Genomic DNA, 26,416 nt, shown 5'->3' on the forward strand with positions numbered 1-26,416 from the left:
TAACTTGGCAAAAAAAAAAAGGCAGGATGACAATTGTTGTAAAAAAGTCAGGATAAGCTAAGAAAAAAAGAGGCAGGACCGAATAGACTGAAAAATAAAAAGGCAGGACAGAGATTACAACTAAAAAAAAAGGCAGGACAAAATTTTTCATCCTAGCCCCCCCCCCTCCCCACAAAAATCAAATGGTAGCTCCCTAATCGATTTCTAAAACTATACTTCATTGCACATGTTCAACATTTTTATACAACCACAAAAAATTTGGGGTCGTAAATTGGTATCCTGTCCGAAAGATGGTTTCTGGATAATAACTTTATTATAAGTCAACAGAAATCAACAAAATTATAACACAACGTTTATAACCACAAAAGGAAGCTTGGGATTGATTTTGGGGGTTATGGTCCCTAAGGTTTAGGAATAAGGGGTACAAAGGTGCCCAAAACAAGCTTTAATCTAGTGTCGGTTTAAAAAGTTGTGTATAAGTATTTCAATTGTTCTGAAATTGTACCACAATGTTTAATACCATAAGTAGAAGGTTCGGATATATTGTGTGGGTTATGGGACAAACAGTCTAATAATTACGGACCAAAAACAAACATTTTTGTAAATTCAAGACCCTTAATTGGAGTTTGTCCAGAATGGTTCTTGAATTACCTAATACCAATGCTTTATGAAATCTTCTTTGAAAATTGGAGTTATCTTTCTTTGTTCAGTCAACTTAAATCAATTATACAATATACAATGCAATATTCACTTTATTACCAACTGATAAATTAAAGCAGTCATTAATAACCATTCAGTGATTGCAAGCACTTTCTAGGGTATGCCCTTTTACAAATGGAAAAATTATACATTTTTTTAGTTTCTGATCTCTTAACTGAAGTTTGTCTCCTCTAAATGTTTCTCATTTCAGAAATTAAAAAGAAAATTTCTTTAGATATTTTTGTTTGAAAGGATTAATATTCAGCAGCATAGTGAATTGCTCCTAACACAAAAGCAAAACAAATATTTAAGTTCATTAGACCACATTCATTCTGTGTCAGAAACCTAAGCTGTGTCATCTATTTAATCACAATTCAAACTCAGAGCTGTTTCCAGCTTGAATGTTGTGTCAATACTAGCCCCAACTGTTCAGGCTTCGACCTCTGCAGTCGTATAAAGCTGGGCTCTGCGGAGCATCTGGTCCATTCATTTGTTTATTTTTCAATTTGTGTGAATTAACATAGTTACAGTAAATGCTAATTACTGCACTTTCATACCACAACAAATATTGTATTGGTACATGTATCACTCAAATGTGTATCCATATAACCAAAAAAAATGAAAAGGAATAATTTTGCATTACCTTTTGAATACTATGACTTTTTAGATATGTAGACATATTAAGACTCATTAGTAGATGTTGATAATATTGGCTTAAAATGCTTGAAATTCTATCAGATTACTTTTGGAGCAGTTATGAGTTTTGAAATTAGAAAGATCATATCATATGCAACAAGTGTAGTAAGTTTCAAGTTGATTGGAATTCAGCTTCATCATAAACTACTTTGACCAAAAACTTTAACCTGAAACTCCCACTTCCATTTTCTATGTTCAATGGACCGTGAAATTGGGGTCAAAAGTCTAATTTGGCTTTAAAATTAGAAAGATCATATCATAATGAACATGTGTACTAAGTTTCGAGTTGATTGGACTTCAGCTTCATCAAAAACTACCTTGACCAAAAACTTTAACCTAAAGCGGGACAAACGAACGAACGGACCCACAGACCAGAAAACATAATGCCTATCTACTATTGTAGGTGGGGGCATAAAAAATTTAATAAATAACACTCATAATGCTCAGATTGGTTGTCATCGTGCAACATAGTTAATAACACCATATAGAAAAAACATAGAACTCATTTTGTCATAAGACACTGTCAAACATCCATACATACTATCCACACTCATCTGTGTCCACACTTGTAATCAAATAATAAAAGATTTAATTGATTATATGTATGAGTCAGATATGATGAGTTATTCTGTAATTTTCAAAATTATTAGCTTCCAAAAACACTTGTCTGACTGCAGCATCTATTAGGTGTTAGAAGTGCGTCACAAGACGTCAACGCAAGTCGGGTAGGGATCTAGTAAAAGAGGGCTTATATCGTACTACAGGTGTGGACCTTTCATTAAAAGATACGCAAATCCATTACGAAACATGAATGATTGTAATGATTTTTTGTTCTTTTTGGTTTATAATCTCTAACTTCATTTCTTTGATAGGCTTTGGATTTTCAAATATTTTGGTCTCGAGCATCACTGGGTAGACTTTTATTGTCGGAATGCGTATCTGGCAGAAAATTTGGTACCGTTAATTGTAATTTGCATCAGATAACTATGAAACTTTCATATTTGCTGCAATGAAGTGTTCCTTTCTTGGGATTATGTTATTTTTTTAGTGTTTGCAATTAATGTTACTGCATGCTGAAAAATGTTTTGTCTGAACTACTAGTTTCAAAACGCAAACCGTATGGCCGATATACATGAAATAAATTTCTATTTTTATTTTCATAAAGTACTTGTAAAGAAAAACTAAAATCCCATAAACATGTATATGTTTTTCATATTTTAAACTAATGTATCAAATCAGGTTTTAATGCATTGTTTTAGTGTTAGAAACAGTCAACTAACGCCGTGTTCCAAATTTGAACATTTAAAAAAGTTTACTACGTGGCACACATTATATTTCTCATATTATTGGAAGGAGATTAAACTTAAATACGTGTATTGCTGTATTAAAATGGTCAAACAAGAATATCAATAAAAGCAACAGCAGTATACCGGTATTCAAAGTCACAAATCGATTGAGAGAAAACAAATCCAGGTTACAAACTATACCCGATGTAAACACATCAACTATAAGAGGAAAACAAAGGATCAGCATGCACACGAACAATTGTTTATACATGTATCTATGAATTTCAAAAGTTCAATGTTAGCGCATAATGTAGGATGTTTTGTATCTTAAATACGTATTTATACTCAACTTACAGTATGGAGCTTCGATATATTTATAAAATTTTAAATCATAACAGGAGATTGTGTAAAGAGCAAATACATTTGGATCATTAACATGCATAAGCATACATTTGGATCATTAACATGCATAAGCATACATTTCAGCTACAAAAATCAACAAAACGATAAAGGATTGATAAGTTTTAAAAGCATTAATTTATATCTCTGTCCCCTTCAGCAATTCAAAATAGTATAGAATTAAATGATTCACAAAAACAAACAAAATCGATGGGAATCGCGCTAAATCCAAAAGAAGATGGACTGGTTGAGTCGACGAGGAATGCAACTGTTGTTAAACTTAGTTTCCTTCGCCACGCAACCAGTCCAAATTTCACAAACGAGAAAAGAATACAACTTTTAAATGATTAGATCAGACGACTTGTGCATGTATCTGGTATCAAAGATATAAGACAGCAAAAAATGGTAGTTGAGACATAAACACATCGTATCGGTTAACCAATTTATGAGTATGACCGTAAAACGTAAAACTATGAAGTTGTTCTTTTTCGTATCATTATAATACATTTAATTTAACTATATGATATGCCAAGTCTGACTGAAATTTGGTTGTTTATTAAGTGAAATAACTTGTGAGGTGTTATGTGAATTTTGCTTAACAAGAGTACAGTAAAGTCGTTAAAAAGGGGTCCACAATTAGTACCCATTAGTATGTAAAAGACATATAAATAAAATAAACAAATATGTAACAAAGGAGCACTGTATCATTAGATATATAAAAAAAAAAACTAGTGTAAAAGAGTGAAGAAAGGATGTTATCTCTCACAGTTTTGTGATAGTACAATTATTGTAGTAGTTTTCTGGCGTACTGAATTATAATCCTGGTACCTTTGATAACTATTTACACCACTGGATCGATGCCACTGCTGGTGGACGTTTCGTCCCCGAGGGTATAACCAGCCCAGTAGTCAACACTTCGGTGTTGACATGAATATCAATAATGTGGTCATTTTTATAAATTTCCTGTTTGCAAAACTTTGATTTTTTCGAAAAACTAAGGATTTTCTTATCCCAGGCATAGATTGCCTTAGCCGTATTTGGCACAACTTTTTGGAATTTTGGATCCTCAATGCTCTTTAACTTTGTACTTGTTTGGCTTATTAATATTTTGATATGAGCGTCACTGATGAGTCTTATGTAGACGAAACGCGCGTCTGGCGTAGTGAACTATAATCCTGGTGCCTTTGATAACTATTTACTGGAATTTGATGTGACTGCAACAAGTGAGAGGTTTAGCTAGCTATAAAACCAGGTTCAATCCACCATTTTCTATTAACAAAATGCCTGTACCAAGTCAGGAATATGACAGTTGTTATCCATTTATTTGATGTGTTTGAGCTTTTGACTTTGCCGTTTGATTGGAGACTTTCCGTTTTGAATTTTCCTCGAAGGTCAGTATTTTTGTGATTTTACTACTTCAAATATCCTTAATCAATTGAGAAGACAAATAGAAGTTGCAATCATAAACTGAGAGAATAACATGGTTTAAAACAGCGAAACTTGGTAAAAGACGATTTTTTAAGGATCAGACTATATAATGACATTGTTCTTGGTTAAGGATAGACACATTTATGAAGTGGTTGATCGATATCTATCACACATTAAACACGGGTATAACAAATAAACAAAAGAAATATGGTTTGATATAATTTCTTGTAATAAAACGTCCAACAATGTATAAAAATACAAAATGTAGATTATCGGTTACCGTTACAATTTAGAATGGATAACTTGACTATAATTGTCTAATGATAGGGGAACATATGTCTTTGCGAGATTGTCTAGAACATACAACGGATCTGTAACTTTGTTCGGGTCAAAACCCTCTTCTACCAATTCGATTTTTCTGTGTTTCATTGTTTGTGTAACAATTTGCTCATTTAATATCCTAAGAAAAATAGGTCTTGCATAACTTGGTAATTCGTGTTCAATTTTCCTGTACATCTGTTGCAACAGTTCCGTTGTAACTGATATTCCGTGATTAAATGTTATAGCAGCCATACCAGCTCTGCCATCCGCACCTAAAAGAAAATTCATTCTAGAGTTTTAAAAAATATTTTTCAAAAAACTATATGTGCAATTTCTGTTAAGTGAGTCTATGTATTACTCGGCACAATTCATTCATAAAAAATGCTACGATTATTTATAAACAACACAGATATAATATAATCATTGATGGATAAAACAGATTCTTTATAAAGTTTTTCAACAATGTTGAATTTGCATTTTCATCGACATTATGATTGGAAACTCAATGAGTACCATTCGAGGAGAAGGAACTGTTCCATTAACTATACATTTACACATACCCAAGGTTAATGGAATTTCTAAGTTATACTTTAATTTCTTGTACAGTATATACTGTTTTTGTATATATAATTCTTACACTTGTTTTTTTTTAAATCTTTTTATATAATCTGAATGTCTTTTGTACTTGTTGACTAATTATTTTTTATTTCCTTTTGAAATTTGATTGAACTACCTCTATTAATACTGACAGGAGGCAGATATACCCCAAATACATTTTGATTTATACTATACAATACCTTGAATTTGAACGCCATAGACATTAGCGTCTTGTATAAATGGCAGAGTAGATATTGCATCTGAGACTTCTCTTGTTGATACATTCTCACTTTTCCATCTTGTAAACAGAATTCATCTTGTGAGTTATAATTATATAGAGTGCAATAGAAATCAACAAGTAAGAGTTCCCAAATACCACATTTTCAACATTTTCGATTTGCAATTTGTATTAAAACTATTTGAAACACTGTTTATTTTAAACAGAGGCAAATATATCTATGTAAGTTTTTGACCATCTTTGGTTTGAAATGCTATTTTTAACTTGGTTACTTTTTTGTCCCTCCAATCCGCTGATAGACCAAAAACAGCGTCTGTTGTACTTTATTGACCCCTCTTTATTACCAGCCTGTTATCTTTGTTGGGATGTTCCACCCTTGGAGGGATACCACTGATGATGAAAGATTGTCGCAGAGAGTGTTACTAATCCAGATGTCAATGATTCTGGCATGAAACATCATTGATACATCATTTCTGTAAATTTACTGATTATAAAATGTAAAACTGTTTGAGTCGCTCGGTTTCTTTATCACATGACTTATATAGACAGCAACCATTAATGTTCTTCAACCTCATATTGATTTTGTCTTCCGTCATTTTGTGGTTCAACCATTACTGATGAGTTTACGACAAACAAATCTACTATACTTACTCATTTGTTATTGATTATTGAGGTAATTGTGTTTTTGCTATTAATGGATCTAGTTCTAACACCTTGATTTACTTTTAAAGCATGTAATCAAAGTTATCGTCCTTAGTTGATACCTGTTTTATTGGTATTTATAAATCCTTGAATGTATTTTGCATATACAAGAATATTTTAAGGTAAGATACACTGTACGCTGGACTTCACCTTGACAACGAGTTCGCCTTTTTTGCATACCATCTATTCAAATGCTCTCTGCTTCTTCTTATTATAAGAATATTTAAAGTGAAAATATTGTTTACCTGAAAGTGTCACCTACTCGGTCTCGGAAGTACATGTAGTAGTGTTTGTCAAGATAAAACAGATCTCCAAAATTAAAGAACACATCTCCGTCTTTGAATGCATTTCTAACAATTTTCTTTTCGTTCATTTCTTTTGTTCCTTTGTAAAATGCCGTGATGTATTCTGGGACACCAGAAATAAATAAACCTTCTTCACCTAGGAAAGAAAAACGCAATTTAAGTTTTGATCGTATCCAAGAACACGTGGAGCAGGAAATGCTAACGATTTAGAAGCACATGAAATCATCACCGTTTTTTTTTTGTTTGGTTCATGTTGCCCAGTCTTTAGTTTAATTTGTTGTGTTCTGTGTAATGTTTGCCTTTACTTATTTTTATATTTTTTTTGCCACGACAACAGTCTGTTTTTGACTTTTGAGTTTTTTGCCTTTGGTATCTTTCGACTCTCTGGTATGTTACTATTGAGAAAAAAGTATATTTAACCTTTAAAATGCAGAGTACCGACAATGCTGTTAATTTCTTTTTTGTTGTTTCTGATGCAATAAATATATATTGCATTATGATAATAATTTATTCAGGCAATCATATAATATGTCAATACTTATTTATGCCCGCGTCACACTGTGACGATTTTTACGCCGATGGCAACACGATAATGGAAATTTTCAAAATCGGGACTGATCGTATCCAGATCGGGCTATTCGTAGTGCCATCTTTAACCATCGTAGAACCATCGGCCACTTTTTCTAGCCTTCGGGGACAACTTCGGGAAGGGTTCTAAATTTTTTAACGTGTTAAAAAATCCCCGAAGGTGCGTCCGATGTTGAGAGTTCGTATTGAGTTCGTATCACCATCCTCACCATCGTAATGTCACCGGGAATGCATCTTTGCACATCGTATTGCATTCGTGTTTCCATCGTTTCCATCGGGCAGTTTTGACATTACGATGTCTACACGAATGAATCACGAAGATACCCGAAGGTCTTAGGATGGCAACACGACTTCGTGAAGACCTCGTAATCCCGTCGTGTTGCCATCGAATAAAAGTACGAAGGCGACAAGATGGAACTACGACGGCAATAAATCCAGTTAAATGTAGGTTCATTTTCGCGCTAAAATACATTTAAAGTGCCATGCGCGATATGCACTGGTCAGTCTAATACGACAGTTAAGAAAGATGTTCACAAAACATGGAGATCATATCATATGATTCTATGAGAACAAGAAAGGCGACAGCGTTGTTTCTATTAATTCAAATGGAACAAAAAGAGCAGCTATTACAGGCTCAGGATTTACTTTTACAAGTAAAATATTATTTTTGTCAATTTTTCATATCAAGTAACATAATGAAAATCATAAATGCGCCTCGTACACCAACACTGCAGGCACACGTATAAAGGGAAACCAACTTTTTCTTCATTATTCTGATTTTTTATGTATCGTCTGAGTTGTTGTCACACGAATGTTTACTCCATTACCATTTTGTTTTCTATATGTCATATTTTACCGCATTTGTTGCTTTCCCCACATCCTTCCCTTTGTCTATATTATTATGATATTCTCCTGGAAAGAGCTCTTTTTGAATAAAAGGGATCAACGAACCCATTACCTTACCTTTAAGATAGATCAGTAAACATGTGCATAATTATGGGTGATTATTCAGACTAGTGCACACATTGTACAGTTCAAACAAGGCAATGCGTGGCATCCCCTCGTATGTAACATATTGGGGCTCAAATATGAACACTATATTTGTATATGAAACATGCAGAAATGGTAAATTGAATATGCATATTTGATACATAAACTATTTTTTTAGAAATCAACCAAAACATTCAGTAACTGGAAATACCTTTAATATTGTCTTTAGAACTAGCAGGTAAAAAATGAGCAACCAATTTCCTGTGTATTATGCTATTTCAAGGAGGAAAAACAAGTCCATCGGCATTACCCTGACCTTTGGCCTTGAACGTAAAAAATTTCAGATCATTACAAGGAGAAACAATATACTAAATGTGGTTAAAATCTTTTGAAGCATATTGGTTTTAGAGTGTCCACAAGGGTGATATCGCCTTGTATTACAACTGCCACTGTGACCATGACCTTTGACTTTAAAGTCAATAGCGCTTAAGATATTCTTAACAAGTAACACCATACCAAGTTTTGAGCATTTTGGTTCTAGAGTGTCCATAACAATTTTATCTATACGCATCTTACATGTAGTAGGCGAGGGGATAATAAACTAAGTTTTATAAGAATTAGACAAAAAGATCGATTTCCCGCCATGCATGGCAGACTTGTACAGAAACGATATGTTGTCGAAATTCTGTTCGTATCTTTTAGACATCGTATGGCCATCGCGCCATCATCGTAGTCCATCGTGTAGCCTTCGTAATCCATCGTGTAGCCTTCGTGTTCCATCGTGTAGGCTTCGGCTGATATATGAAGCTAAAATACCCGTCTTCGGTTAACCTTCGTACGTCCATCTTTTGCTATCATATATAATTTCGGCACCATCGTATAGACTTCGTTATTCGTCGTACTTGCTTCGGTCACTTTTTGGTATTTTAACGAGATCGGGACCAACTTCGTACGAACTTACAATTTTCGCATTCGGGTGTCCATCGCATATAATAATCGGGACAGTGTGACGCGGGCATTACACATTTTCAACACTAAACGTGCTACTAATGTGACACCGCAACTGATAAAGTAAAAACAGAAGCTTTAGATAATGCAATATTTCGACCAGTACTCCTACGATGGATAGAATACCTGGTTTTAAAATAACACATCGTCCATTCTTGTCTCTGATTGGTTCATACGTTATGGGATCATGACGTACAAGAAAGCTTCCGACACCACGTGGTGGTCCAAATTGTCTCTGAAAATTTAATATGGTGAACAATTATTGTATTTGTATCAACTACCTCTTTAAAAAACAATGCCTCAAAATTTTAAGTTTTTATTTTAATTCATTCATGAGTTTTCTGTAGGGCGTCTTTCATTTTATATATAAGCCGGGTATCGTTAACGGGCTTTATATTTATAGTCTCAGTGACTGAAAATGGATAACATAGAAGGGTGTGGTATATACTAGAATCATGCATTAGATATGCAACGGTTATTTTATATAACAGAATACGAAATACTCTTTAGTTGATGCTTATATAATTTAAAGTTTAGCTAAATGACGGAATCAAACATTTTTTTCTTCATAATATATAAAAACAAGCTTACAGTCAAAGGTGACCATCTTCCAATGCACCCAGGCTTATTGAGGATATTCCAGGTTCCTGTTGTTCCTTCGGTTGCTCCGAAGAACTCTGCTATCAACGGAATGTTGAATCGACCTTTAAACTCTTCCCATATGTCAGGTCGTAAACCGTTTCCGATGGCAACTCTAACTTTATGCACTTTATCTAGGTCATTCTATAATGTGAATAAATCTGTTGGTCGATGTTTAGAACAGTTAAAGACTTATACAAGTTACACTTTCCAGATCAACTTGAATTTTGTCTATTCATTTGATAAAAATATAACAATTAAGGTGGTAGATACAACATAAAAAGGATCATACACTAAAGTCAAATTCTGAAAAGTGTATATTTCAAGATTTGGAAATCAAATATCTAATACAGTTTGTATCAAAATAACTTTTTGATATATGAACCAAATTAGAAAGACTGGTATATTGCGTTTGCTACATTGACGGACAAAGAATACAGTGAAGATTCCACGGCGAAGGATGGATAGTTGACGGACAACTGTCCTCTTGCCTACCCTTGTTTTGCAGCTTGTGTAAAACTTGGTATCCATTATAAAAAGGTATTAAAACATTAAAAGATTAGATAGGAATAAAAGAGTTATATCCATGTGAATAGTAAATTGAAATATACAAACCGGAGGGACCCGAATCAGATATCGACACATTTCTCCTATATACTGTATAACTGTTACGTTGTGTTTCCGAACTTCGTCAAAGTAAGCACGGGCTGAGAATTTTCTACCAATCAAAATCGTCGCACCTTCATGTAGAGTAGAATGCAAAAAAAGAGAAGATGGCGATGCATCTTTTAAAAATATATCTTAATTTACAGAGTTCCGTTGGTTGAAACAGTATAACGTTTGATTTGTCAGTTTTTATGGACTTCTCCCTTTATTTAATTCACCTTGGAGATTGGTCTTTTCTTAAATATCTTTTATTTAAGTTAAGCCTTTTATTTACTTCTATGTAGTTGTTTTCGACTTTTCGGGCTTGCTTTTGTATCATGTGTATAAATTTGCCTGTAGACTACTTGCGATTATAAATGGTAACTCACAATACTCATGATCACACGACTTGTTTTTGTGTCCGTCTCATGTCAAGAGTTATATCGGTGGTTACTCCGAATAATGACTTTACCAAATCAGATGGTATGTGCCTATTCTCATCAATGAGTCATCAATTATGTTAATAGTTACTCAGAATACTGCTTCACCACGCAACGTGTTTAGTGTCAGTCCAAAGTCGTCACAAATGACGCCAGAGGTTACTCAGTTTACTCCAATGAATAATAAGTAGAGCGTCGAACGCGACTGTCATATAAGTGAGAGGTTAAGCTAGCTATAAGCAACCCTTTTCGAAATGTTTATACCATTTCAGTATTAAAGCAGTTGTTTTCTATTCCTTTAACGTGTTTGAGATTTTGCTTTTTTCCGTTTGATAAGGGACTTTCAAATTTGAATTTTCCTTAGACTTCAGTATAACTATTTTAGCTGTGTACCACAAAGTTACGAAATACGTCAGCTGTTTCACACTTTACTGAATGTGTATGTGCATTCAGTAAATCAGTAATTATGGCAGTGGCTACTCGCAATATATGAGTAATATTACCATTGTCTATATTATGAATTTAAAAACTATATATTTAAGGTTTATCTACCGTTGAATGGTTACCACATTATTTTAGTATATCATATTTTTGGTTTTGTTTGAGGATTGTTGTCTCAATGGCTTTAACTTCATTTCATCTTCGTTTTATCAAGTTTTTATCATCTTAAATAAAATGAATAAACTGCCTTTGACCATTTAAATATATTTCATACATAAAAGTTAATACGAGAGAGTTAACTAACCGGTTTGACGTAATGCAAATTCATGGCTTAAATGTGTAAAAAAATCAGTTTTATAAACGCTTGTGCAGAGCGATTTCTATGTGAATATTTCATTGTAGAACTATGTGCCATTTACAAAATTTTTGTTTTAGATCTAATGAGGTCAATATATACAAACCAACATCTATTGTATTAAAGAATCCAAGCACTGTAGCTGCACTATGGTAAAGTGGAGTACATATGTATGCAATATCATTTTCGTTGAAGTTAAAAAACAGGAACGACTTCGACAATCCAATTGCTTTTGTTTGGTTTATGATGGCTGGCTTAGGTAAACCTGTAAATACACAAATAATTAAATACCTTATCATTTCATTATAAATCGCCGTTTTCATTCGTTCTCTTTCTTGAATAAAAAAAAATCATGCTAAAGAAACACAGACTGAAGCTTATTTAACATAGCACCACTAACATTTAGCGAAAAGTGTTGAATTACAAAACAATATAATGATTAATTCTATATTTGTAGATAAACACGTTAATAGTTGTCAAAGGTACCAGGATTATAATTTAGTTAAGATAAGTTTCGATTTATTCCGTAGTAGCCAAATCCAACTAAGGCCAACTTTGTTTGAGGGAGCTGAAACCTTAGTTTCTTTATAATTAGAAAATGTATAAACTGACTAATTAAGAAAAGTCTGATATTGATCATGTCAGTATGGAAGTACTGAATACTGAGCTGATGATAACCTCGGAGACCGATAGTCCACCAGCAGAGTTATCGACCCTGTGCTGTAAAAATTAAACAAACCGTTATAAATTGCACGCGGTCGAAGCGTTTTTCTTGATTTACATTCATCAGGAATATTCAAAGCTCAATATTCGAAAGCCAAGGTGTATAAGAACCGAAACACTTGAAGAGCTGTACATAAAAAAAAACTAACACAATACTCAAATCTTTCTAAGGCTAACTTTGCAAGAGGGATTTGAAATCTAATATTATTTATCATTACAAAATTTATAAACTGACAATTTTAGAAATGTTTGTTATTAATCATGTCAGCAATACCGAAGTTCTGTCTACTAAGCTAATGATACCCTCAGTGACTGATAGTCCACCATCAGAGTTTTCGACCCTGTCCAGTGCTGTAAAAACTGTTACAAATCGTAAAAATCGTGTGCACATGAAAACGTATTCTTGATTAGGGTTTTCATCAAATATCAATATACTTATAACTACATGCTGTTTAATACTTATATTTATTAAATCATAAATTGATACATCACCAAAACACCAGGTTGTGCTTTCTTAAGACGGAGTATTTATGTCATTGTATATGTTCTATTGAACTTAACAATAGTCCTTAAAATGTAAATGAAAAATGCTTAATGTAATTGTGAATCTAAACTATTCTCTTTTTATCAGCAAACGCAATTTGTGAAAGTTATCTATATTCTTTCATATGGAAACATGATATGCATTATCGAGGAAAGTGCGAGTTTAATGTACTTAAATATTCCTTAGCATGCAGATATGTATTCATACTCATCATTGATACCAGGCAAACAATTCTGTACGCTAGACGGGAGCTTTGTCTATACAAGACTCAATTAGTGACGCTCGTAAAAAGATGCAGGAAATAAATAAATGTCGGAGCTGAAGATCAAACACTCAGGAAAGTGTCTTCCAAATATAGCTAATGTAAACTATTCCTTGGATATAAAATCCTTAGTATTTTGAAAAATTCAGAGTTTTGTAAATGGTTGATTTATAAAAGTGACCATTTTAAAACTTATTTATTTATGTCAACACATAACAGTTGACTATTGGGCTGGTGATAACCCCATGGCGGAAACCCTGATCGGAGGTGGCATCAATAGAGTGGTAGTAAATAAACTCATCATAGATACCGGCGCGGGCGAAGTAAAATGAACACAAGACGCACGTTTCGTCTACAATAACGCATAAGTGTTACTCGATTCAAAAAAGAGAAATTAAAGAACGCAGTTTTAGAAGGTCATGTTATCTAATCCTGACGTAGAAAATCCTATTTATTTTAGAAAATTCAAAGTTAAAAATTATTTCATACAATGGTGAAAATGACCTATAATAAATACAAAGTTGTGTTCTACCTTTATATTACCAGTTGTTAATGCCGGCGTCACACATTGGCATATAGACCGACGTGCACAAGACGCACAGAGAAAATTGACCAGGTTTGCATACATTATGTTCACGCAAGAAGAACTCTGAGCAATCGTTAGACGCGCGTTGCACCAGTTTAAAGAAGGTCGAAATGCAAAGGTATACGCTTGGTGAACACTTTAACCCTAGAAAAATTTTAACACCAGCGTCAAATATCTGCGTATAGCAAAGTACACCGGGCGTGATCAAAAACCATGTACGCTGCTAATACGCTACTCATTTGGACGAATTGAATTTGTTAATCATATCTGTATCGTGTACACAACGAGCTTATGTCGACGTATGTCTGGCGTTTGTCTAACGCATATGAAATGCACGGTACGAAGGAAAAACGTCCATTAAACGTATTTAAGACGTGTCCCCGAGCTTAAAGCGTATTTAAGGCCAACGAAAAACGTGCATAAGTGTTCAAGTATGTTGACGTATGTCTGGCGTTTGTCTAACGTGTATGAAATGCACTCTACGAAGGAAAAACGTCCCTTCAACGAAAAACGTGCATAAGTTGTCAAGTATGTTGACTATGTCTGGCGTTTGTCTAACGTGTATGAAATGCACGCTACGAAGGAAAAATGTCCCTTGAACGTATTTGAGACGTGTCCCGGTCGAACCGGTCGAACCTCGGACGATTATCCGTGCTTTTTGCGTGTTTAATTATGGGGTGTTTCACTGAACTAGTACTTATTTTATTTAGGGACCAGCTGAGGACCATCTTTGAATGCATGTTTTTCTCCCTACATTGAAAACCCATTGGTGGCATTAGGCTGTTATCTGCTTTTTGTTTGGGTTGTCATCTCTCGGACATATTCCGACTGTCTAGTCTCAATTTTATTGTTTGTACTACTTCTGGTCTTGTATATTTACGGACATAACCCACTATATAAATGTCAGAGCAAGTTTCGTTGAATGGCAGAAGACATTTTGGATATACTACGGGTGCGTTTTATACGTTCACGGAACGAAAAAAGTACGCAAGGTGTATGTTACAAACACGCCCCGCATACGTTCAAGTAAAAGTCGAACGATTTTGAGGCGTATACAACATGCCAAAAACGTGTCTCAAACATATCTGTAGCGTTTTCCAACGCATTTGTAACGTATGTATTACGTGCGTGGAGCGAACAGGTACACGTTTGACAAACGCTGGAGCTAAATTAAAAAATTTAAGCTGCTTGAAAATTGCCTGGAGTTAAAGCGTTCACCAAACGTATACCTTTGTATTTCGGCGTACTTTTAAACTTATGCAACGCGCATTTTACGATTGATCAGTGTTTCTTTTGCGTGCATCTAACGTATACGGACCAAGTTCATTTTCTCTGTTGCACGTCGGTCTATACGCCAATGTGCGACACCGGCATGAGCAGCATACACATTTTCATCAAGCTCTAGTTTTTTTCAAGCGTATACCTGTTCGCTTCACGCACGTACTAGTAATACACATGTTACAAGCGCGTCGGAAAACGCTACAGATAAGTTTGTGACACGTAAACGCCTTAAGATCGTTCAACTTTTACTTTTACTGGACGTATCAGGGGCGTGTTTGTAACATACCCCTAGCGTAGTTTTTCGCTCCGGGAACGTATAAAACGCACCCGTAGCGTGAAGAAATGACTTATAGGCTATCATGCCACATCTTCTTTTTTTAATTATTAAAAGTACCAGATTCGATCATCGGTCAACTTCAGTTGCCTTTTATCAATGTCATTAACTTCAGCTGCCTTTCATCTATGTCAACTACTATTGTGCTTAATATATGTGAGTTAGTTTTGACTTGTACAAGACGGTTGCCACTAGTAGAGTAGCTATAGATTGTGCGTAGTCAAATTTATTTATTCGTCTGTTCGCTCTTTTTTTTTGGCCTTTGTGTCTGTCAGAGGTACATCGACGACAAACCAGATGGTATCATGAATTTGATTTATATATGTAAGCAATGCATATTTGCAACACGCATCTAAGATCGAGGACTATTTAAAGTTGATGAAGTGAAACTTACCTGTAGTGCCCGATGTGTAAATGTAACATATTGGATGTAGAGGTGAAACACTTTGTCGAAAAACTTTACATATAGGAACAGGATTGGCTACTAGTAATAGATCATCCATAGAAACATATCTGTCGTCTAATTCCGCTCGACATTTACCAAACACGTAAATGGGAAGAGAAGACAATTCATCCCTTATTTCATCAATACTAGCCAACAACTCATCTCCTGAAATGAAAAAAATGAGTTACAAAGCATTCAGTATCCCTTTTATGTTTTACTATTGTACCATTTAGATCATTCTGAATGAACTAGTTATCAATTTGTACATCGTTTATTGTCATTTAGATTGACTGTATCAATATTTTAAGGACTACATTTCATCTTATACACTTATTCGTGTTGCTAAATCTTTAGTTTTCTATGTTGAGTCTTGTGTACTATTTTTCGTCTGTTTGCCTTTGTCTTTTTTAGCCATGGCGATGCCAGTTTCTTTTCGATCTATGAGTTTGACTGTCCCTCTGGTATCTTTCGCCCCTCTTTTATTGCAACTGGTAAATTTATGATAATGTGAATACGGTTTGGGATTGGATTTAAACCGTTAGAATAATTGATGTATACAAAACTTCAATATCTAAGTTATATTCTTTCCCTGAATAGATCAATAAATCAAAGTTTCATCTACTAGTATTATTGCATGCACTAGAAAGCTATAGGCTTTGTTCGAACAAAAACAAAATGAATCAAAGTTTCATCTATCATTGCATACACTAAATAGGCTTAGCTTGATTGAATGCAATATGAAAAACCAAGTTTATATTAGTTTTTGAAATAAACGATACTTAACTTACCTTCTCCAACAATTAATGCTTTGGCTTCACTGACTGCAATAGAATGAGCCAGAGGCTTAGATTTTAGATGGAAGTTGACAAAAGCAGCTGCAATACCAAGTTTCTGTAACCCTAAAATAAAAATAAAAATGTTTGACTGATGATTGGTCCGTTTCTGTGTGTGTTACATTGTAGTGTTGTGTCGTTGTTCTCCTCTTATATTTAATGCGTTTCCCTCAATTTGGTTTGTTACCCCGATTTTGTTTTTTGTCCATGGATTTATGAGTTTGAACAGCGGTATACTACTGTTGCCTTTATTTGACATTGTTATGTAGTTTTTCTTTAATTTCGTTCAATTGGTCATTTGAAAGTTGCGACTTGAGTGTGCATTTCAGGCGAAGATAAATTCATGTTAATTTTACTTCCTGTTCGCTGATCTTATTTCCCCAGAAATATTTTTCTTTACATACAATGTATGACAAATGATTTCAAGTTAAGAATTTATTATTTCTAATGTTTATTTGGTTAATAATCTGGAATTCAAAATTATCTTAGAACAAAAATATAGGGTACGTAAACAAAATTCGTATATACCAAGAAAAGTCCAAACAAAGGCTGGTTCGTTGTAAATCATCATGGCCACTGTATCTGTCTGTTTTATGTTCAATTTTTGAACAGCGTTTGCAATCCTATTAGCCATTGAATCAACAAATTCATACGTATAATATATGTCCTCAAATATTACAAACGTTTTCTTTGGGTGTTTTGCCACAGCTGCTTCAAATTGGTCAATAATTCGTTTATCCTCCATCATTGCCTTCATGATAGCACCGGCCGTCCGTTTGGTTGCCCGGATGGTACGGATGTCGTCGCCAATGTAAGGGAAAAATAGGCGCCATGATGCCAACCCCACCCCAGCTGCTCCTGCTGCCCCTAGTAATGCCTTGTGTGTACTTGACATATCTACTTATAGCCAAATTATGCTAATCTGTAAAAGACCTAGATCACTGATACGTATTAAATAAGATTTTGCAGGAACGAGAATCACATTTAACAATTTTACACATGATTTTTTTTTATATAAGGGGAAACATGTCAGTACAAAATGTAGTATTAATAGTGATATTGTAAGATTGCATTATTTGTAAAGGACATTAAGAAATTTTTGTAGACAATAAATAAACGCTAACACATCATGTTAACAGTCATCGTGGACAAACAAGTTTATAGTAATCCATGTAAACAATTTTATAGCAAAAATCTCTATAATCTTTTTTTTTCTTTCAAAATCTTGGCTACAGTTGACACCAAATCACGATTGTCTATTAAATGCAATGATAGATTTAAATGTATTGCTATGAATGCCGTTTCTCTTTGGTATTATTCAAAAAGGCACATCATTTTTGTATTCTAACTGTTTGTACATTGTACATGTTGTAGTACTTGGGAGATTTAATTATGCACAGGCCTGTAGAAAGGGTCATAAACCTTAATCAATCACTGATTGAAAATGTTTTAAAAACTAAGTTTTACTTTACTTTTAAAATGTATTTTATATTGTGTCATATAGAACTAGACAAGTTTGTTGGTGGATTAACCACACTGTTGTCATATGTTTTAAATATAAAATCTACTTCCTATGTTAACATAGATATAGGAAGATGTGGTGTGAGCGCCAATGAAACAACTCTCCATCCAAATAACAATTTAAAAAAAGTAAACCATTATAGGTCAATGTACGGCCTTCAACACGGAGCCTTGGTTCACACCGAACAACAAGCTATAAAGGGTCCCAAAATTACAAGTGTAAAATCATGATCTAAACAAACTTTTCACATAAGTACATATATACTTGACTATGTATCTATATTTGCTATTAATTCGACAGAACCTGTGAATTGTTGAAAAAAGTAGTGGACATTATACCGGAATTTATTATATATATAACACAGTAGCATGGGTTCGAATCCCGGCGAGGGAAGAACCAAAAATTTGCGAAAGCAAATTTACAGATCTAACATAGTTGGGTTGATGTTTAGACGAGTTATATATATAATATATATATAAAGTGCCTAGAAAATCAACCTAACGATGTTAGAGTAGATTTGATTCGTAACTTCCTCCCCGGCGCCGGGGCTGGAACCTGTACTTTATTTCCTAACTTCTACGACAACACCGCCTAGCATTGCGCAGAGACCTTATCCCCTCCTCTAACTCTAGCTTATGAAAATAAGCTTTCGTTTCGGGAGGTGTTACTTTCTTGTAGGAATTAAACAAGGATCTCTGATACAATACACGAAGTATTTATTTTTCGTGTACAGAAATGATCATCTACTCATCTCTTCAGTATAATTGCAGGATGCTAATCTATTTTTAGAAGCATACAATCACTGTAAATAAATATATGTATATGTCTGCCTGTGTGAAGTGACAACTGCAAATTATACCTTGTCCATTGGATTTCTTATGATTAAGAAATACCAGGCCTTAAAATATGTATAAAGTGCCTAGAAAATCAACCTAACGATGTTAGAGTAGATTTGATTCGTAACTTCCTCCCCGGCGCCGGAGCTGGAACCTGTACTTTATTTCCTAACTTCTACGACAACACCGCCTAGCATTGCGCAGAGACCTTATCCCCTCCTCTAACTCTAGCTTATAAAAATAAGCTTTCGTTTCGGGAGGTGTTATCTTCTTGTAGGAATTAAACAAGGATCTCTGATACAATACACGAAGTATTTATTTTTCGTGTACAGAAATGATCATCTACTCATCTCTTCAGTATAATTGCAGGATGCTAATCTATTTTTAGAAGCATACACTCACTGTTAATAAATATATATATATGTCTGCCTGTGTGAAGTGACAACTGCAAATTATACCTTGTCCATCGGATTTCTTATGATTAAGACATACCAGGCCTTAAAATATGTATAAAGTGCCTAGAAAATCAACCTAACGATGTTAGAGTAGATTTGATTCGTAACTTCCTCCCTGGCGCCGGGGCTGGAACCTGTACTTTATTTCCTAACTTCTACGACAACACCACCTAGCATTGCGCAGAGACCTTATCCCCTCCTCTAACTCTAGCTTATAAAGATAAGCTTTCGTTTTGGGAGGTGTTACCTTCTTGTAGGAATTAAACAAGAATCTCTGATACAATACACGAAGTATTTATTTTTCGTGTACAGAAATGATCATCTACTCATCTCTTCAGTATAATTGCAGGATGCTAATCTATTTTTAGAAGCATACAATCACTGTAAATAAATATATGTATATGTCTGCCTGTGTGAAGTGACAACTGCAAATTATACCTTGTCCATCGGATTTCTTATGATTAAGAAATACCAGGCCTTAAAATATGTATAAAGTGCCTAGAAAATCAACCTAACGATATAAGAGGGGCTGGAACCTGTACTTTATTTCCTAACTTCTACGACAACACCGCCTAGCATTGCACAGAGACCTTATCCCCTCCTCTAACTCTAGCTTATGAAAATAAGCTTTCGTTTCGGGAGGTGTTACCTTCTTGTAGGAATTATATATATATATATATACAACTCGTCTAAACATCAACCCAACAATGTTAGATCTGTAAATTTGCTTTCGCAAATTTTTGGTTCTTTACTCGCCGGGATTCGAACCCATGCTACTGTGATATCGTGACACCAAATCGCCTGCACTGCAGCCGTCCCGCTAGACCACACGACCACCTGGGCTCTAAAAAAAAAGAGCTTTCGCTGGCCGTGTGTTACCTTTCCTCGTCAGTTTTAATCTAGCGGCGTACTACAGTACATGATATATAAGGCATGAAGATGTTATTGTTACAGATCAGCTAAATTATCTATAGTAAAGGATCCTACAAATTAATGTAATATACAGTGCCTAGAAATATCTTCTTTTTTTTGGCAAAATGCACATCTCCTTATTTTGTAGGAACTAAATATCACTGTTTTCAAAACACAAATTTAAACACCACTTGCGGTTTTTATCCAACGCAATCAAACTTTTTAAGGTTTGAACGTAGTTTTCAATTTAGACTCGTTTATATTTTTTCGTTTGGGCTTGTATCATATTTTCCCTCCGGTTTATATGATCCGTTCATCCTATATTGACTCTTAAAATTCAAGAGTCGTTCTAAAAATGAGGGTACTTTTTATATGGCCTTCCAAATACCGTTTTGATCCCCAACATCACTGAAGAGACATTTATTGTCGAAATCCGGATCTGGTGTACTAAAAAAATACTGATACCGTATGTTTGTGGCATAACATCGTGGCCACAAGTTAATTTTTTTTTCTGTTTAGTATTAAATTTATATTAAGATCCATTTTGTTACATCTTGTGATCAATTTTATTTGGCAATCGCCAATGGCAGTCAGCAGGGTTAAAGAACATCAGTTGTTCGACCTGTTAGTCAAATGCGTTTTGTTTAAATCTACTTTTTCACTTGTTTGGTCTTTTGGAAAATGTTGTTTGTGCTGTTTTTAGACCCTTCTACAACGAAATTTGTTTTACATGCACACGTATAAAAATTGAGGTGTTTATCCAACGCAATCATAGCTTTGAACGTAGTTTTCAATTTAGACTCGTTTATATATATTAGACTCGTTTATATATATATATACATTTATCCTTTAACCTCCCCCTCTCTACCTAAAAGACAGAAATAAGAAAGAAGTAAATGGATATACATGTCATACAACCTTATTCGGATCCTCTGAAGTACTTATATTTGACCCTATACTTGGTCAATCTTGCAATAAATAGATAAAACAATTTAGTATGGCTCTAGAATTCCTATCTTTAAAAAGAACTACACTTGAAAAAATTATTGCTGTAGTAATGTGCAAGATTGTTCTTTATAAATATGGAGACTTACCCTACTAAACACTTGTAGTCTTCGTCTAATGATTTTACATAACACGTTTATAATCTAGGTTATCACTATATAGAGGACATCACATTTAATGTATAATCACAAAGTAAACTGCTCATTTTATCGAACGGAAAGGACCGCATATAAAAACAAAACAAACAACATAAAGATTTCAATATAATATTTATTACGCAAATCAAAACAATATGCATGTATGTGTAATGAATCAGTAGTTTCTGTCTTCATGCCAAGAAATTGCCTCCGTTGAAATTCTGCAAACACCCCATAGAGCAAATTACATGGATAATTAATTTTGACCATTTGGTATATGGCCGTGTTCTAAGCGACACGTGCATGAAGGTCATACATTAATTTCTTGAATGAAATCAAATCTTTAGCTACTAATGACTGCCGAAGGGGGTCGACCGGAATTTTTAGCGAGGATTTCTTGGCATGTGTTTGAAGTTCTGAGTTTAATTATATCTTATATAGACTTTCTGCTTATAAAAGAAAGAAAATACAGAGATAGAAAGAAATAAATCAAACTACTATTCCAAACAGAAACAGAACAAGCTCACAGATAAAAAAAAAACCAGCCTTATAAACTTTCACCTTCAGCAGATTTCTGAATTGAGATGACATAGTATTTGTCCTCAAATATCAAAAACTCCTTTTTTAAGGTCAAATGTTATCGTACCCAAATAGTCTTCTAAATATATAGATTAGAACGATAGTTTCTCCGTTTGAATGGTTTTACACTAGTAATTTTGGGGCCCTTTACAGCTTGCTTTTCTGTGTGAGCCTAGGCTCCGTGTTGAAGGCCGTACCGGCTTGAACTATGATGGTTTACTTTTATAAATTGATACTTGAATGGAAAGTTGTCACATTGGCACTCATACCACATCTTCCTATATCTATTTATGAATATCAAACTTGTATACGCTTTTCAAAAAAAAGTATATTAATATGTTTGATAATTAACTAATTATGCGTTTAAATGTTTTTGCAAATTAGTGAAGATCTAGATTTCACTAACGTTTAGTTCTTAAATTCAAAAAATGTAATCAAATATTACAAACATAAATCGTACTACATACAAATTAGTTTGAACTTAAAATTTTTTGTCAAACTTTTCAAGATTTATAAGATTTGGGTTATATTCATATCACATTATCATGTTCTTTTCCTGAGTATGCATTTAATTTGAAACTGGAATATCGACTTAGAAAGCACATACATGTACAATAAAATATCTTCAGTAAAAACACTGGACATGAATAAACAAAATATACGTTTTCTTTAAAATATTTGCTATATGTAGAAAAACTGTCGTTTGCAGGTGTGAGATAGACCTTTTATAGGTGTGAGAACCAACATTCGTGAAATTGTGATCACTCTTGTATCCTTCACCTTTAATCATAAAATTCTTAACTGATATCTAGTAATACTAGTAGAGTTACACTTCTTTGTCTGAGGAATGAATCTATGTTCAAGTCAATCTACCAATAAAGTTACATTTCTTTGTCTAGAGAAAGGGAACAGGTTTAGTCAATTTATCGGTGGTGTTTAAATTTGTGTTTTGAGAACAGTGATAAGTTCCTACAAAACAGGGCCGTAAATTACATAGAGGCATGTAGACAGTTGCCTCCTATTGCGGGCGAACAAAAAAAAAATGGAGAAAAAAACACTGAAAAGAAAAAAAATGGTTAACATCATGCATTATTTTTATAGCAATGGTTGTTAGTTAAAACAACAAGGTAATGACTCATACAATAACATAAAATTGAGAATGGAAATGGGGAATGTGTCAAAGAGACAACAACCCGACCATAGAGCAGACAACAGCCGACAACATGTATAGAAAACAATATTTTCATAATATTTTATCCCCTTGCAACTTTCAAGACGACTTGCCTGTGGTATTCTATAGCAGTTGGTTAGAATTCCAGTTGAACAGTTTGGTTTGATAAAATTGGTTTGATAAAAAAAAAAAAATGCAATTGGTTCACAATTTCAATTGAACTACAATAGGTGGAGAGTAAAACATTACAGTCAAGTCGCTAATCAACATGGAACTTTGCGATTATCTATAAAAGGAAATGCTGTCAAGCGTCAATGGCAAGAAATATTCCAACACGAGGTAAACATTCACGTGAAACTAGAAGTAAATTAAATCAAGTTTTTATTTTTTATTTTATGTTAAAACATGATTATTTTTTCTCAAAACATCTAAATTTGTATTTTTTTAATTAAAAACTTACATTTTAAAAGATTTTTCTCCATGAAGATTATCCGATTAATTTCGTAATTCAATGCTTAAGGAAGTCGTTTGTTGAAACTGTCAAAAGTGCTTTTTCCGGAGTCAGGTTTATAATGAGTTTTAAAATACAAAGTTTTATTCAACATTCTTATAATTGTTTTAATTATTGTATAAATGTGTCATACAAGTTTATCTTTTCTCGTTTCAAATTTGTTTCTATTTGGCTCTTCTGTTTTCGAGTTTCGAGATATAAAAGTTTACACCTCTGCTTATACAATCTTTAAAAAACCCAATATCTTCATTCTAATCTAATCTAATAAATGTATGTTCAACATTAATCTTTATTTCTCTCATTGTAATTGTCGCAATAGTGTCATTGTGTCGCTCAATGAATTCTATGAGCAGTCTTCCTCAGTTCTTCAATAGAAATTGAAAATTAATTGAATTTTTCTTTCCGAAATGTTCTCTTTAATAATAGTATTGCGTACAAAAACATTCGATAAGAAACTAACATTATAGAACCGGTCATTATAGAGGAAAACACTGGGGTCTTTTGTTTTGTATGAAACATGCACCAAACACAACACAGAAATAATTACACAGGAAACAAAATATCATTGTTTTACGATGTTCATCAAACACCACAGCTACCAATGCCACATCGCATGTCCAGCCACTGCTAGTTTTATGATGCTTATCACACACCACAGTTACCAGTGCCACATCGCATGTCCAGCCACTGCTAGTTTTATGATGCTTATCACACACCACAGCTACCAGTGTCACATCGCATGTCCAGCCACTGCTAGTTTTACGATGCTTATCATACACCACAGCTACCAGCGCCACATCGCATGTCAAGCCACTGCTAGTTTTACGATGCTTATCACACACCACAGCTACCAGTGTCACATCGCATGTTCAGCCACTGCTTGTTTTACGATGCTTATCACACACCACAGCTACCAGTGTCACATTGCATGTCCAGCCACTGCTAGTTTTACGATGCTTATCATACACCACAGCTACCAGCGCCACATAGCATGTCCAGCCACTGCTAGTTTTACGATGCTTATCACACACCACAGCTACCAGTGTCACATTGCATGTCCAGTCACTGCTAGTTTTACGATGCTTATCACACACCACAGCTACCAGTGTCACATTGCAAGTCCAGTCACTGCTAGTTTTACCATGCGTATCACACACCACAGCTACCAGTGCCACATCGCAAAGCTAGTCACTGCTTGTTTAACGATGCTTATCACACACCACAGCTACCAGTGTCACATTGCATGTCTAGCCACTGCTAGTTTTACCATCCTTATCATACACCATAGCTACCAGTGCCACATCGCAAGGCCAGTCACTGCTGGTTTTACGATGCTTATCACACACCACAGCTACCTGCGTCACATTGCATGTCCAGCCACTGCTAGTTTTACGATGCTTATCACACACCACATCTACCAGTGTCACATTACATGGCCAACCACTGCTAGTTTTACGATGTTTATCACACACCATAGCTACCAGTGTCATCTTTCATGGCCAGCCACTGCTAGTTTTACGATGCTTATCACACACCACAGCTACTAGTGTCACATTGCATGGCTAACCACTGCTAGTTTTACGATGTTTATCACACACCACAGTTACCAGTGTCACATTGCATGACCAACCACTGCTAGTTTTACGATGTTTATCACACAGCACAGCTACCAGTGTCACAATGCATGGCCAGTCACTGCTTGTTTTACGATGCTTATATCCTACACCACAGCTACCAGTTTCACATTTCATGGCCAGCCACTGCTAGTTTTACGATGTTTATCACACACCACAGCTACCAGTGTCACATAGCATGTCCAGCCACTGCTAGTTTTACGATGCTTATCACACACCACAACTACCATTGTCACATTGCATGTCCAGCCACTGCTAGTTTTACGATGCTTATCACACACCACAGCTACCAGTGTCACATTGCAAGTCCAGTCACTGATAGATTTACCATGCTTATCACACACCACAGCTACCAGTGCCACATCGCAAAGCTAGTCACTGCTTGTTTTACGATGCTTATCACACACCACAGCTATCAGTGACTCATTGCATTTCCAGTCACTGCTAGTTTTACCATGCTTATCACACACCACAGCTACTAGTGCTACATCGCAAGGCCAGTCACTGCTTGTTTAACGATGCTTATCACACACCACAGCTACCAGTGTCACATAGCATGTCCAGCCACTGCTAGTTTTACGATGCTTATCACACGACACAGCTACCAGTGTCACATTGCATGTCCAGCCACTGCTAGTTTACGATGCTTATCACACACCACAGCTACAAGTGTCACATTGCAAGTCCAGTCACTGCTAGTTTTACCATGCTTATCACACACCACAGCTACCAGTGCCACATCGCAAAGCTAGTCACTGCTTGTTTTACGATGCTTATCACACACCACAGCTACCAGTGACTCATTGCATTTCCAGTCACTGCTAGTTTTACCATGCTTATCACACACCACAGCTACTAGTGCTACACCG

The 26,416-nt window shown here is 34.8% G+C and overlaps 1 protein-coding gene across 2 annotated transcripts; it reads right to left on the reverse strand.

The window, feature by feature from the left end:
* Positions 1 to 4,714: 4,714 nt before the first annotated feature.
* Positions 4,715 to 23,959, reverse strand: LOC139519035 (long-chain fatty acid transport protein 6-like). 2 transcript variants are annotated; one of them, XM_071310795.1, is made up of 11 exons: positions 23,863 to 23,959; positions 17,314 to 17,707; positions 16,741 to 16,851; positions 15,902 to 16,117; positions 11,884 to 12,042; positions 10,512 to 10,636; positions 9,849 to 10,040; positions 9,384 to 9,492; positions 6,612 to 6,807; positions 5,627 to 5,724; positions 4,715 to 5,101 (listed from the first exon to the last, which is right to left on the reverse strand). In XM_071310795.1, exons 2-11 carry the CDS (start codon positions 17,678 to 17,680, stop codon positions 4,791 to 4,793), a joined length of 1,884 nt encoding a protein of 627 aa, XP_071166896.1. In that variant the 5' UTR covers positions 17,681 to 17,707; positions 23,863 to 23,959; the 3' UTR covers positions 4,715 to 4,790. The 2 variants fall into 2 exon arrangements, with proteins under 2 accessions (XP_071166896.1, XP_071166897.1); XM_071310796.1 differs by lacking the exon at positions 23,863 to 23,959 and adding an exon at positions 21,605 to 21,734.
* Positions 23,960 to 26,416: the final 2,457 nt, after the last annotated feature.

This window comes from Mytilus edulis, chromosome 4 (genome assembly GCF_963676685.1).
Source record: "Mytilus edulis chromosome 4, xbMytEdul2.2, whole genome shotgun sequence".
In the NCBI taxonomy this organism is placed as follows: Eukaryota; Metazoa; Mollusca; class Bivalvia; order Mytilida; family Mytilidae; genus Mytilus; species Mytilus edulis.